General features: G+C 39.7%; 1 protein-coding gene across 1 annotated transcript in view; it reads right to left on the bottom strand.

Moving 5' to 3' along the window:
- The window catches only part of gpc3 (glypican 3), a 643,491-nt gene that overhangs the window by 141,200 nt on the left and 488,182 nt on the right, over positions 1 to 14,109 (bottom strand). Inside the window, exon 6 of the mRNA XM_034181673.1 lies at positions 10,788 to 10,902. Coding sequence (XP_034037564.1) covers positions 10,788 to 10,902 — 115 coding nt within the window. The remainder of the gene's footprint in view (positions 1 to 10,787; positions 10,903 to 14,109) is intronic.

Raw genomic sequence — 14,109 nt, 5'->3', positions numbered from 1 at the left:
TCAACACCCCCGAGTCACACTAACTGCCAGAACGCTCGTAGCACGGGTCGAGGCGGAGGATTAGCAGCAATCTTCCATTCCATCTTATTAATTAATCAAAAACCCAGACAGAGCTTTAATTCATTTGAAAGCTTGACTCTTAGTCTTGTCCATCCAAATTGGAAGTCCCAAAAACCAGTTTTATTTGTTATTATCTATCGTCCACCTGGTCGTTACTGTGAGTTTCTCTGTGAATTTTCAGACCTTTTGTCTGACTTAGTGCTTAGCTCAGATAAGATAATTATAGTGGGCGATTTTAACATCCACACAGATGCTGAGAATGACAGCCTCAACACTGCATTTAAACTATTATTAGACTCAATTGGCTTTGCTCAAAATGTAAATGAGTCCACCCACCACTTTGATCATATCTTAGATCTTGTTCTGACTTATGGTATGGAAATAGAAGACTTAACAGTATTCCCTGAAAACTCCCTTCTGTCTGATCATTTCTTAATATTTACATTTACTCTGATGGACTACCCAGCAGTGGGGAATAAGTTTCATTACACTAGAAGTCTTTCAGAAAGTGCTGCAACTAGGTTTAAGGATATGATTCCTTCTTTATGTTCTCTAATGCCATATACCAACACAGTGCAGAGTAGCTACCTAAACTCTGTAAGTGAGATAGAGTATCTCGTCAATAGTTTTACATCCTCATTGAAGACAACTTTGGATGCTGTAGCTCCTCTGAAAAAGATAGCTTTAAATCAGAAGTGCCTGACTCCGTGGTATAACTCACAAACCCGCAGCTTAAAGCAGATAACCCGTAAGTTGGAGAGGAAATGGCGTCTCACTAATTTAGAAGATCTTCACTTAGCCTGGAAAAAGAGTCTGTTGCTCTATAAAAAAGCCCTCCGTAAAGCTAGGACATCTTACTACTCATCACTAATTGAAGAAAATAAGAACAACCCCAGGTTTCTTTTCAGCACTGTAGCCAGGCTGACAAAGAGTCAGAGCTCTATTGAGCTGAGTATTCCTTTAACTTTAACTAGTAATGACTTCATGACTTTCTTTGCTAATAAAATTTTAACTATTAGAGAAAAAATTACTCATAACCATCCCAAAGGCATATCGTTATCTTTGGCTGCTTTCAGTGATGCCGGTATTTGGTTAGACTCTTTCTCTCCGATTGTTCTGTCTGAGTTATTTTCATTAGTTACTTCCTCCAAACCATCAACATGTCTATTAGACCCCATTCCTACCAGGCTGCTCAAGGAAGCCCTACCATTAATTAATGCTTCGATCTTAAATATGATCAATCTATCTTTATTAGTTGGCTATGTACCACAGGCTTTTAAGGTGGCAGTAATTAAACCATTACTTAAAAAGCCATCACTTGACCCAGCTATCTTAGCTAATTATAGGCCAATCTCCAACCTTCCTTTTCTCTCAAAATTCTTGAAAGGGTAGTTGTGAAACAGCTAACTGATCATCTGCAGAGGAATGGTCTATTTGAAGAGTTTCAGTCAGGTTTTAGAATTCATCATAGTACAGAAACAGCATTAGTGAAGGTTACAAATGGTCTTCTTATGGCCTCAGACAGTGGACTCATCTCTGTGCTTGTTCTGTTAGACCTTAGTGCTGCTTTTGATACTGTTGACCATAAAATTTTATTACAGAGATTAGCACATGCCATAGGTATTAAAGGCACTGCGCTGCGGTGGTTTGAATCATATTTATCTAATAGATTACAATTTGTTCATGTAAATGGGGAATCTTCTTCACAGACTAAGGTTAATTATGGAGTTCCACAAGGTTCTGTGCTAGGACCAATTTTATTCACTTTATACATGTTTCCCTTAGGCAGTATTATTAGACGCCATTGCTTAAATTTTCATTGTTACGCAGATGATACCCAGCTTTATCTTTCCATGAAGCCAGAGGACACACACCAATTAGCTAAACTGCAGGATTGTCTTACAGACATAAAGACATGGATGACCTCTAATTTCCTACTTTTAAACTCAGATAAAACTGAAGTTATTGTACTTGGCCCCACAAATCTTAGAAACATGGTGTCTAACCATATCCTTACTCTGGATGGCATTACCCTGACCTCTAGTAATACTGTGAGAAATCTTGGAGTCATTTTTGATCAGGATATGTCATTCAATGCGCATATTAAACAAATATGTAGGACTGCTTTTTTGCATTTGCGCAATATCTCTAAAATTAGAAAGGTCTTGTCTCAGAGTGATGCTGAAAAACTAATTCATGCATTTATTTCTTCTAGGCTGGACTATTGTAATTCATTATTATCAGGTTGTCCTAAAAGTTCCCTGAAAAGCCTTCAGTTAATTCAAAATGCTGCAGCTAGAGTGCTGACGGGGACTAGAAGGAGAGAGCATATCTCACCCATATTGGCCTCTCTTCATTGGCTTCCTGTTAATTCTAGAATAGAATTTAAAATTCTTCTTCTTACTTATAAGGTTTTGAATAATCAGGTCCCATCTTATCTTAGGGACCTCATAGTACCATATCACCCCAATAGAGCGCTTCGCTCTCAGACTGCAGGCTTACTTGTAGTTCCTAGGGTTTGTAAGAGTAGAATGGGAGGCAGAGCCTTCAGCTTTCAGGCTCCTCTCCTCTGAAACCAGCTCCCAATTCGGATCAGGGAGACAGACACCCTCTCTACTTTTAAGATTAGGCTTAAAACTTTCCTTTTTGCTAAAGCTTATAGTTAGGGCTGGATCAGGTGACCCTGAACCATCCCTTAGTTATGCTGCTATAGAGTTAGACTGCTGGGGGGTTCCCATGATGCACTGAGTGTTTCTTTCTCTTTTTGCTCTGTATGCACCACTCTGCATTTAATCATTAGTGATTGATCTCTGCTCCCCTCCACAGCATGTCTTTTTCCTGGTTCTCTCCCTCAGCCCCAACCAGTCCCAGCAGAAGACTGCCCCTCCCTGAGCCTGGTTCTGCTGGAGGTTTCTTCCTGTTAAAAGGGAGATTTCCTTCCCACTGTTGCCAAGTGCTTGCTCACAGGGGGTCGTTTTGACCGTTGGGGTTTTTCTGTAATTATTGTATGGCCTTGACTTACAATATAAGGCGCCTTGGGGCAACTGTTTGTTGTGATTTGGCGCTATATAAATAAAATTGATTTGATTTTGATTTGTGCATTGCATAGCCTGTACTTTTCTCGATCCTCGTGTCGTTTTCTGTGTGAACTCAGCTATCAGCAGGAAGCAGCAGCATAAGCTCGCCCCCGACTGATGCTTTCAAAATAAAAGGCAACGAGCAACAGTCATAAAAGGCTAAAAAAAACAAAAAACAAAACAAAACAAAAAAACGCAGCGTTAAGGGGAGGAACAAAATTGTCGGTGATAGTGACCTCAATAATTAACGCAACATTAGCGCGTTAACGTTGCCCAGCCCTAAAAAATACGTTATTTTTGCAGATTTTTTTTTCTTTCACAGTACACATTTACCAAGACCAACAGACACTAAACTACTCCGTATTTCACTGAGACAGGTTTAAATGGATCTGACACACACTTGGACAATTTACTTTAATGAGATTTGAAGGTAAGAGCTACCTGTCGTGCCTGCAAGGAGAAAACTGGCTTTCTCACATGCAGTCAAAACATCATAAAAGTCTCAGACTGTTATAATATAAATGTTGACGTCAACCCCACCGCTACACTCTCACCACTGCACGAAGAGAGAACAACCTGGCCAGCCGCCCCCAGGTAACCCGGGTTTGAAACGCCTGCTGCAAAGTGTTTCTGCTGTATCCACGGTGGAGGAACAGAAAAAAAAAAAAACCCACTGCTGTGAGTCATAAACAGATTTATGAAATATGCAATCAAGAACTGTTATTTATTTATTTTTTGTCAGATGTTAATCCAGTTTATTGAAGTCAGGATCTAAAGCGAGCTTTCATTTCCAGCAGAAATCTGTTTGAAGCTGCTGCACGGTCGTTAGATACAAGATTAAAAGCTCCCATGTGATCAGTCACTGTGCACAAATAAGTAAACAGCAACAACAACACAAATGTGCCCACGCGTACAGCAGGTCACGTCATTTATGGAAGCAGTGGAAGGCTGCACAAAGAAACAACAAGGCAAAGAAAGCAAGCTGCTGACATGATCCACTGCAGCTGAGCCTCTGCTCCTCAGGGGGAGCTGCTCCTTAGTCCTCCTCCTCGCCTGGGTGTTTAAAGACGAAAGAAGGATTGTAATCATCCCAGACGGGCCTGCGGCACTCAGACGCTCACACACAAACACACTTGACTGTTGGAAAGTGATGTGGTGAGATGTAGGTGTTCAGAGGAAACAGCTACAAGTACAACTACTAAGAGTCAGGAAGCACAGAGGGATCTGTGGGCTGACACGTCCACCTGCACAGCCCCCGGACCACATCTCTGCACCCACCTGTGCAAAGGTCGTTTCCACAGCAACGACAGCAGAAAAAAAAAACCCTTGCAGACAGAGGAATGTGCAGCATCACCATCAATGTGTGTCTTTGGTCCTGATTGGATTTGTGTATTTCTTATGGGCCAAAAGAGATCCAGAAGATTCCTGTTTTTCTTAACAACCACTCTGAACCCAGGTTCCATGTGCATTTTGTCCTGAATGCGCTGAGTGTTTTAGCAGAACTGATCCTGTGCTGACCCCCACAGGAGCTGCAGAGTCAGGCCCTGCAAAATGTTAACGCCACCTACAAGAACAAAACCAGCATTACAACATCCACACCGCCGTGCACAACAGGGCAACACGTGCACACAATGGAGGTTAGGCAAAACATTTCACAGCAACAGTGTAAAGACACAGTTAGGTTTGGACAGTGACAAAATGTTTGCAATTTCTCTTGTGTACCACAGTGGAGGTGATTTTTACCCAACGCCAAAATCTGGCCATCAGGTATTCCAAAGACTGCATCTGTCCGTCTGTCTGCACTCAGCATAAGTCCAGTTCTATTACTGCCAGGGTCTTCAAATTCATAGGGAGCTTTCCTGGGACAAGTTCAAAGAAGGTTAATCTTGACCTATTTTAAAGGGTGAAAAGGTCACATTCTGTTTCCTATTTCTATGCTCATACAGCCAAGGGTATTTTAGCATTGCATTATATTTTAATATGCATACTGAATGTTGCAGACATGAACAAGCGAAGCTCATCAGCATCTCATTTAGGTTCTTCAGACTTTATTTTGAGTAAATGCTTCAGGGGAGCATTAAAATGGCAAAAACCTTTCAGCTTTCCAGAACCCCCACCTTTTTAAACATTTTTCTCTATTTGCCTGTCACATACTTGGAAAAGCTCTTCGCCATCTAACCATGTCTTTTAGGTCCTTCAGACTTTTTTTTCAGTAAAATGGTTCTTGGGACCATGAGCATGACTAAAACCTTTCAGCTTCTGGAGGAGCTCTGCCCCCCATACTCTCCACCTTTTTTAAGCATTTTTCTTTTTTTGATTTTCAGCTGACTCCCCTCATTACACACCTCTTAACCCCCTGCCACTTTAAGCATTTTTTTAAATGTAGATGGTAAATTAATATTCAAGGTTTTCAGCTAGTTGACAGTAAGGCTGTACAATATGGCCAAATTATCATATCTCAATATTGTCATATAAATTGTCATGTAAATGTCACTTATATACATGCTGTCCATATTCTTGAGCCGCTTAGGTGGGTAGGGAGAGTTCCCATGGGATAAAAAAGCTTTTCAACCTGCCATCCCTGGTTCTCAAGACCAGGCACCTAAGTGGAAATACTCTCTCTCTCTCTCTCTCTAGTAAGATATACCTTACTGAATTTTCATATCAAACATTCTTAAACAAACCAGTAATAATACCACACTCATTTTACACTCATCATAAGGTTAGGATACTGTGCCCTCCAAAAGTATTGGAACACTTGGAATTTCGCACATTTTAATTTGTTTATGTCATTTTAAATACAAAAAAATACAATAAATAAATAAATAAATAAAGAATAAAGATTTCTAAAATTATCTTCATCAAACTCAAATCAAATCAAATCAAATCAATATTATTTATATAGCGCCAAATCACAACAAACAGTTGCCCCAAGGCGCTCTATATTGTAAAGCAAAAGCCATACAATAATTACAGAAAAGCCCCAAAGGTCAAAACGACCCCCTATGAGCAAGCACTTGGCGACAGTGGGAAGGAAAACTCCCTTTTAACAGGAAGAAACCTCCAGCAGAACCAGGCTCAGGGAGGGGCAGTCTTCTGCTGGGACTGGTTGGGGCTGAGGGGAGAGAATCAGGAAAAAGACATGCTGTGGAGGGGAGCAGAGATCAATCACTAATGATTAAATGCAGAGTGGTGCATACAGAGCAAAAAGAGAAAGAAACACTCAGTGCATCATGGGAACCCCCCAGCAGTCTAAGTCTATAGCAGCATAACTAAGGGATGGTTCAGGGTCACCTGATCCAGCCCTAACTATAAGCTTTAGCAAAAAGGAAAGTTTTAAGCCTAATCTTAAAAGTAGAGAGGGTGTCTGTCTCCCTGATCTGAATTGGGAGCTGGTTCCACAGGAGAGGAACCTGAAAGCTGAAGGCTCTGCCTCCCATTCTACTCTTACAAACCCTAGGAACTACAAGTAAGCCTGCAGTCTGAGAGTGAAGCGCTCTATTGGGGTGATATGGTACTATGAGGTCCCTAAGATAAGATGGGACCTGATTATTCAAAACCTTATAAGTAAGAAGAAGAATTTTAAATTCTATTTTAGAATTAACAGGAAGCCAATGAAGAGAGGCTAATATGGGTGAAATATACTCTCTCCTTCTAGTCCCTGTCAGTACTCTAGCTGCAGCATTTTGAATTAACTGAAGGCTTTTCAGGGAACTTTTAGGACAACCTGATAATAACCAGTGGTGGGCACAGTTCCGATAATACGATAACAGATCATCGAAGATAACGTTTTCATTATCGGATTATCTTTTAAGATAACTTTAAAAACCATCATCAGACTAACTATCTTCCGATGAATTTTTTTCCGATAACTTTTAAACTGATAAAATAAACAAAGCTGAACAGCGGCAAGCATTTTAAAAATTAGTTCAGCACCCACCTGTTAAAAGTTTTGTAACAGATGCACAGTTATATCCTTTGCAAACATACAAGAACTGCTTGTATAAAAAGCATCTCAATCCTCTGCAAAAAAAAAAAAAAAAAAAAAAAAAAAAAAAAAAAAAAAAAAAGCCATTTCTTTTAAGACCATACTGATATGCTAACAATATGACCCAAGTCATCCAGAGGCATACATCTTTAACTTATGGTTCAAATTTTAACCAAACTAATTTTGGACAAGTTATTTAAAATTACTGTCATGTCTGAAGTTGTATAAAGTAAAAATATCAGATATATGTTTTAGTTTTAAAGTAATGTGTTAATTTTTAAGGTTTTGTGAGCACATGCTCTGCCCTGCAGTGCATTATGGGTAGGATGATGTAATCTCAGTAGGTCACGACAGGACAAATGCATTTCAGACACTCTGTTCAGGCTCCAAGGACAACAGCATTAAACTCTAGTGCCTAAAACTCTCTTGTATATATTCTCTGCGTTTATAGATGGTGATTTTTTAATTGCGTTTGTTAAATTCCATGCATTTTAAATGTGAACAGACAGGGATTATCTACAATTTGTTTTGAAAGCCCCTACTGCCATCTAGCATCTACTGGCCAGTAGTGTTCATGGCAGTGTCTGGGAACCAGCAGATGGCAGTGTTCTATTTATTTTGACCCCGGTTATGTCAGATATAAGACTTGTTCTTCTCTCTACTCCTTTTCATTCTGGTGATTGTGATGCTTTATTTCTGTTTTTTTTCTGTTTTTTTCTTTTAAATGAATGAAATAAATATTAAAGAAAGAAAGAAAGAAAGATGATTGTCAAATCAAATTTTTGCTTTGCAAATGGCTTTTTTTTTTTTACAAATGAAGTTTAAAAACAAAACAACTGCATAATAATAATAATAATAACATTATTACAAGACAGCTCTGCAGTGTTTGCACAGGTACAGTGCGAACGGTTGGATGCTGCTTGTAGCTTTCAGCAGCAGGATAACCTCACGACGGCCGACCACAATAATATATCAAACAGGTTTGATTCTCATTCGACCATACGATCAGCGATCAGGAGGTGGTCGTCAAATGTTGACCGCAGCTTGATACTCCATGAACACTACACGATACAGGACGCACGATTAACCTGAAACTTGGTCCAAAAAATTCCTGCATGAAAAATCATCTCGCACAGTGTAAAGTATGTTTTACAACATCAAATGAATGTTGTAAAGAGAGAATGTGGAGAGAATGTCTCTCCACATGCAAAAAAATTTGCGATGACACTTCCAGAGCTCCGTAAAAATGCCTGTTTTTACAAATAAAAAAATGGAATATTTTACAAAAGCACATTTAAACACCAACACGCAACAGACGTCACATTAACGTGTTGGTTTACATAATGAATGACTGAACCAATCAGTGTTTAGCAGGCCCCTTTACCCAGAATCCTTTGCGATCTGTCTCTTTGTTACAAAACCCCAGAATTAGTGCATTATTCAACATTAAAAGATATATGTTATATTTTAACTTTGTACAAATGACAGAACTGACATTAATGGAGTTATTCTATTGGTATTAATGTTATTTATAAATCAAAACCATAAGTCAATATGACTTTATTTTTCAAGACCTCCGCATGACCGGACCTTTATCATTGATACAGGGCTGGCTTTATGGCTTCTCTCTGAGTGCCTCTGTGCTGAGAGGACTGTAATAAACAAGAGTTGTCAGCAGAGACTGAATGTTGAAAGAAAAAAGTGTGGTGTCATTGTTTGGGTCACAGGGTGTCTCTGTCTGTGCTCAGAGTGCTGTAGAGCTTCCAGCAGGGGCAGACTGTTGAAAGAAAAAAGTATGGTCTTATTGTTTGGGTCTGTTGTTATTTTTATTATTAGAAGCTATTAAATTTGTTTTACTAGTAGTTGTAAATGTGCCAGAGATAATATTGGAATTTATCTGTTATCCGTTATCTGTAACTTCCGATAAATTTTTGGGTGGTTTATTGTTTTATCTTTATCTAAGATAACTTTTCAGTTATCTGATTATCTATTATCGAAGTTAATTTTTTGGTTATCTGTGCCCATCACTGATAATAATGAATTACAATAGTCCAGCCTAGAAGAAATAAATGCATGAATTAGCTTTTCAGCATCACTCTGAGACAAGACCTTTCTAATTTTAGAGATATTGCGTAAATGCAAAAAAGCAGTCCTACATATTTGTTTAATATGCACATTGAATGACATATCCTGATCAAAAATGACTCCAAGATTTCTCACAGTATTACTAGAGGTCAGGGTAATGCCATCCAGAGTAAGGATCTGGTTAGACACCATGTTTCTAAGATTTGTGGGGCCAAGTACAATAACTGCAGTTTTATCTGAATTTAAAAGCAGGAAATTAGAGGTCATCCATGTCTTTATGTCTGAAAGACATTCCTGCAGTTTAACTAATTGGTGTGTGTCCTCTGGCTTCATGGATAGATAAAGCTGGGTATCATCTGTGTAACAATGAAAATTTAAGCAATGCTTTCTAATAATACTGCCTAAGGGAAGCATGTATAAAGTGAATAACATCGGTCCTAGCACAGAACCTTGTGGAACTCCATAATTAACCTTAGTCTGTGAAGAAGATTCCCCATTTACATGAACAAATTGTAATCTATTAGATAAATATGATTCAAACCACTGCAGCGCAGTGCCTTTAATACCTATGGCATGCTCTAATCTCTGTAATAAAATGTTATGGTCAACAATATCAAAAGCAGCACTGAGGTCTAACAGAACAAGCACAGAGATGAGTCCACTGTCTGAGGCCATAAGAAGATCATTTGTAACCTTCACTAATGCTGTTTCTGTACTATGATGAATTCTAAAACCTGACTGAAACTCTTCAAATAGACCATTCCTCTGCAGATGATCAGTTAGCTGTTTTACAACTACCCTTTCAAGAATTTTTGAGAGAAAAGGAAGGTTGGAGATTGGCCTATAATTAGCTAAGATAGCTGGGTCAAGTGATGGCTTTTTAAGTAATGGTTTAATTACTGCCACCTTAAAAGCCTGTGGTACATAGCCAACTAATAAAGATAGATTGATCATATTTAAGATCGAAGCATTAAATAATGGTAGGGCTTCCTTGAGCAGCCTGGTAGGAATGGGGTCTAATAGACATGTTGATGGTTTGGATGAAGTAACTAATGAAAATAACTCAGACAGAACAATCGGAGAGAAAGAGTCTAACCAAATACCGGCATCACTGAAAGCAGCCAAAGATAACGATATGTCTTTGGGATGGTTATGAGTAATTTTTTCTCTAATAGTTAAAATTTTATTAGCAAAGAAAGTCATGAAGTCATTAGTAGTTAAAGTTAAAGGAATACTCGGCTCAATAGAGCTCTGACTCTTTGTCAGCCTGGCTACAGTGCTGAAAAGAAACCTGACAAACACACTGATATTTGAGAAGTGAAATGAAGTTTCTAGTATCTACAGAAAGTTTGCAATAATTATTTAAACAAAATTAGTCAAAATAAATAACAAATAAATAACGAAATAACAAAAATAAATATTAGAAGAAAAAAGTCAGATACAAGCCCTGACACACACACACACACACACACACACACACACACACACACACACACACACACACACACACACACACACACACACACACACACACACACACACACACACACACACACACACACACACACACAGCTCACCTGGTTGATGTGTTTGAGTTTGTCTATAATCTGGCTGATGATTGGCTCAGGCAGTTTGTTGTTTTTGGACTCAGAGCCGTGGGGATGTGATTGCTTCAGGCCGGTCCCCGAAAACCTGACAGGAAGAACATTCTGCTTCAGTTCTCATGCAGCTGGAATATATTTTGTAAAGAAGCTTTCAAACTTCAAACATTCAAGAGCAGAACACGATGAACTGACCATCAGTCTGAAGTGAGGCTTTGTCACCATCTAGTGCTGATAAGGTGAATGACAGCACTTCTGGCTTTTACACAACACTAGTAACACAAATCTTTATTAAAGTGTTATACTGAAAAATAAAACGCATTGACATCTGTATTAAGTGGTCATTTTTTGTCTTTTTAATCATCTCTGCACTTCATGTTGCACTTCCGTCTTGCTTTATTTGTAACCTCATACATTAAGACGTCTGTGTGCGTTTCTGGTATGAAGGTGAGTCTGAGAGGCTGGTTGCCCTCCAGGTGTTGTCTTATTTCTTGAGACATTCCAGAAGAGTTTCTCCACTGCATTCAACCGCACATCACAGCCGGGACACTAAATCCTCATGCACACTCACGTGTGCTTAGACTCAGATGATCAGGAAGGAAAACGCTGCAGTTTCTACACTTTGCCCTGAGATGATCCAAGCAAACGTATCTGGACAAAACTAGGTATTTTACTGTCAGCTTCACAAAGCTGGATGTAGCATCAATATGATCCCTGAAACTGGAAACAAGTTACAAAACTGCAATACATTTTTGTTGTTTCAGCTGTAAAACATATATTTAAGCAGATGTTCTGTGATTTCAGTGGATGCTTGGTGATGTGTCATATACCATTAAAAGAGACAAGGGGGCACAGAAAGGCACTTCAGTTGACTCTATTCATCTGCCAGTGCCATGTGCCTAAAACAGACATGAACAAACTCTTAGGTCTTGGCACATACTGTACCTCCAGTCCAGCAGTCCTCCATGTACCTGACTCTACCTGAGGTGTGTGCAGATGGAGGATGACGTTTTTGAGCTCACTGGACAGAAGTGGTTGCCGCTATCTTTGCAAGACAATGAAGGTGTAGGTTTTTAGGCCTTCTGTTTCCTGTCTTACCATATGGTTATGAGACTTGGACACCAACCAATGACCAAAGGTGACAACTGACTGTCTTTGCTCCCACGTTTCTCTGGAGGACGCTGGTACCACTGGAATAACTGTGCCAAATGAAAGGTTACTGCGGGAGACTTGGATAAATTCCTACCACTTCCTTCATGAGGCAACATCAGCTGCGAGACGATGGCCATGAGGGGCACATCTGACCATGATCCAGCTCACAGGTGCTTCATTGTGACTTTATCAACTGCAAAGGCTAAGGGGGCACCCACTTGTCAACTCCCAGTGGCAGATAGATGGCTACTTTTGATGGAATGGACCGGTTGTATACCTGAGTGGCTGGTTGCCAACCAGAATCCATGCCCAGGGTGGTTCCATTGCATGGAATCATCCCCTGACTTGTCAAAAGACACTGACTATGAAAGTCATGATGCATTAATATTAAAGTACTGACCAAGCCTCCAACCTCCAGTGCTAAAAAATGAAGACAATGTGGAGATGCCCAATTTTGCAGATTCTTGAGTAGCCACTTGAAGCAAGTCACTTCTCATAGAATATCACATTAAAATCTTTAACTTTCCTGCAGAAATAAATAAAGGTTTACAGCATGGTACAAAAACAGCTTTCACTTCCGCAGCTAATTTCCCCATTTTCATAAAGCTTTCAGGCTCCTCTCCTGTGGAACCAGCTCCCAATTCAGATCAGGGAGACAGACACCCTCTCTACTTTTAAGATTAAGCTTAAAACTTTCCTTTTTGCTAAAGCTTATAGTTAGGGCTGGATCAGGTGACCCTGAACCATCCCTTAGTTATGCTGCTATAGACTTAGACTGCTGGGGGGTTCCCATGATGCACTGAGTGTTTCTTTCTCTTTTTGCTCTGTATGCACCACTCTGCATTTAATCATTAGTGATTGATCTCTGCTCCCCTCCACAGCATGTCTTTTTCCTGGTTCTCTCCCTCAGCCCCAACCAGTCCCAGCAGAGGACTGCCCCTCCCTGAGCCTGGTTCTGCTGGAGGTTTCTTCCTGTTAAAAGGGAGTTTTTCCTTCCCACTGTTGCCAAGTGCTTGCTCACAGGGGTTCGTTTTGACCGTTGGGGTTTTTCCGTAATTACTGTATGGCTTTGCCTTACAATATAAAGTGCCTTGGGGCAACTGTTGTGATTTGGCGCTATATAAATAAAACTGATTTGATTATAAATATAATATTTAATGGGCTAACGTTTGTCAAGCAGAACTATAAGAGGTTGACACCCCAAACTAAGTGGAAATAGTTGGTTAAAAGACAAACACATTTGAAGTCTTCCATGCAGACTTTGTTTTGCAATCAAATTTATAACAAAATTACCCCCAAAGATAGGTAACAGTAAGTGTAAATATCAATGAATCAAAATTGAGGTCGTAGTGTATTTCACTGTTTTTACATTGCAATTTTACAAACATAAAATCAATGTATTCAGACAAGAAGGCAAACTGGGTTGTGCAGGACAGTTAGGTGCTTAACAGTTGAGAACATAAAGTAGCTGAAGAAAGGGATTAAATAAACAGAGATGACCAACACATATACAGGGCTGGAAATTTGAATCTGCCTGGTTATACTCACAGCCTCAGCCTAAGCATGTTGTTGTTTTGCTGAGTGTGCTGTGGCTGTGCTGTGCTGAGTGTGCTGTAGAAAGGGATTAAATAAACAGAGATGGCCAACACATACACAGGGCTGGAAATTTGAATCTGCCTGGTTATACTCACAGCCTCAGCCTAAGCATGTTGTTGTTTTGCTGAGTGTGCTGTGGCTGTGCTGTGCTGAGTGTGCTGTAGAAAGGGATTAAATAAACAGAGATGGCCAACACATACACAGGGCTGGAAATTTGAATCTGCTTGATCATAGCCACAGCCGGCTATTTTGGGGGTAATTTTCAACTTTTTAAAAAATGGTACCAGTTTGTTCCCTATGCCATGAGGATTCAGAATATATATAGTTTTTAGGGCTACATATTATAGTTTGTGAGTTTATCCCGGACAGACAGAGAGACAGACAGACGTAGCCCTTTATATAGATGACTGGTTTAATGGGTCTTCTACCGCCACGGCACTGGTGCATTTGGAACTGCCCAGCTGAGCTTTAAAACTGCACTTCAGCCATGGGTGATGTCACAGAGTGTTTGTCCAAAATACACAGTCTGTGGTACAAACTTTTGTAGCAT

Source organism: Thalassophryne amazonica, chromosome 11, assembly GCF_902500255.1.
Source record: "Thalassophryne amazonica chromosome 11, fThaAma1.1, whole genome shotgun sequence".
Taxonomy (NCBI): Eukaryota; Metazoa; Chordata; class Actinopteri; order Batrachoidiformes; family Batrachoididae; genus Thalassophryne; species Thalassophryne amazonica.
Note: the sequence above shows the minus strand (reverse complement) of the source record. Positions and strands in the feature narration are given on the sequence as shown.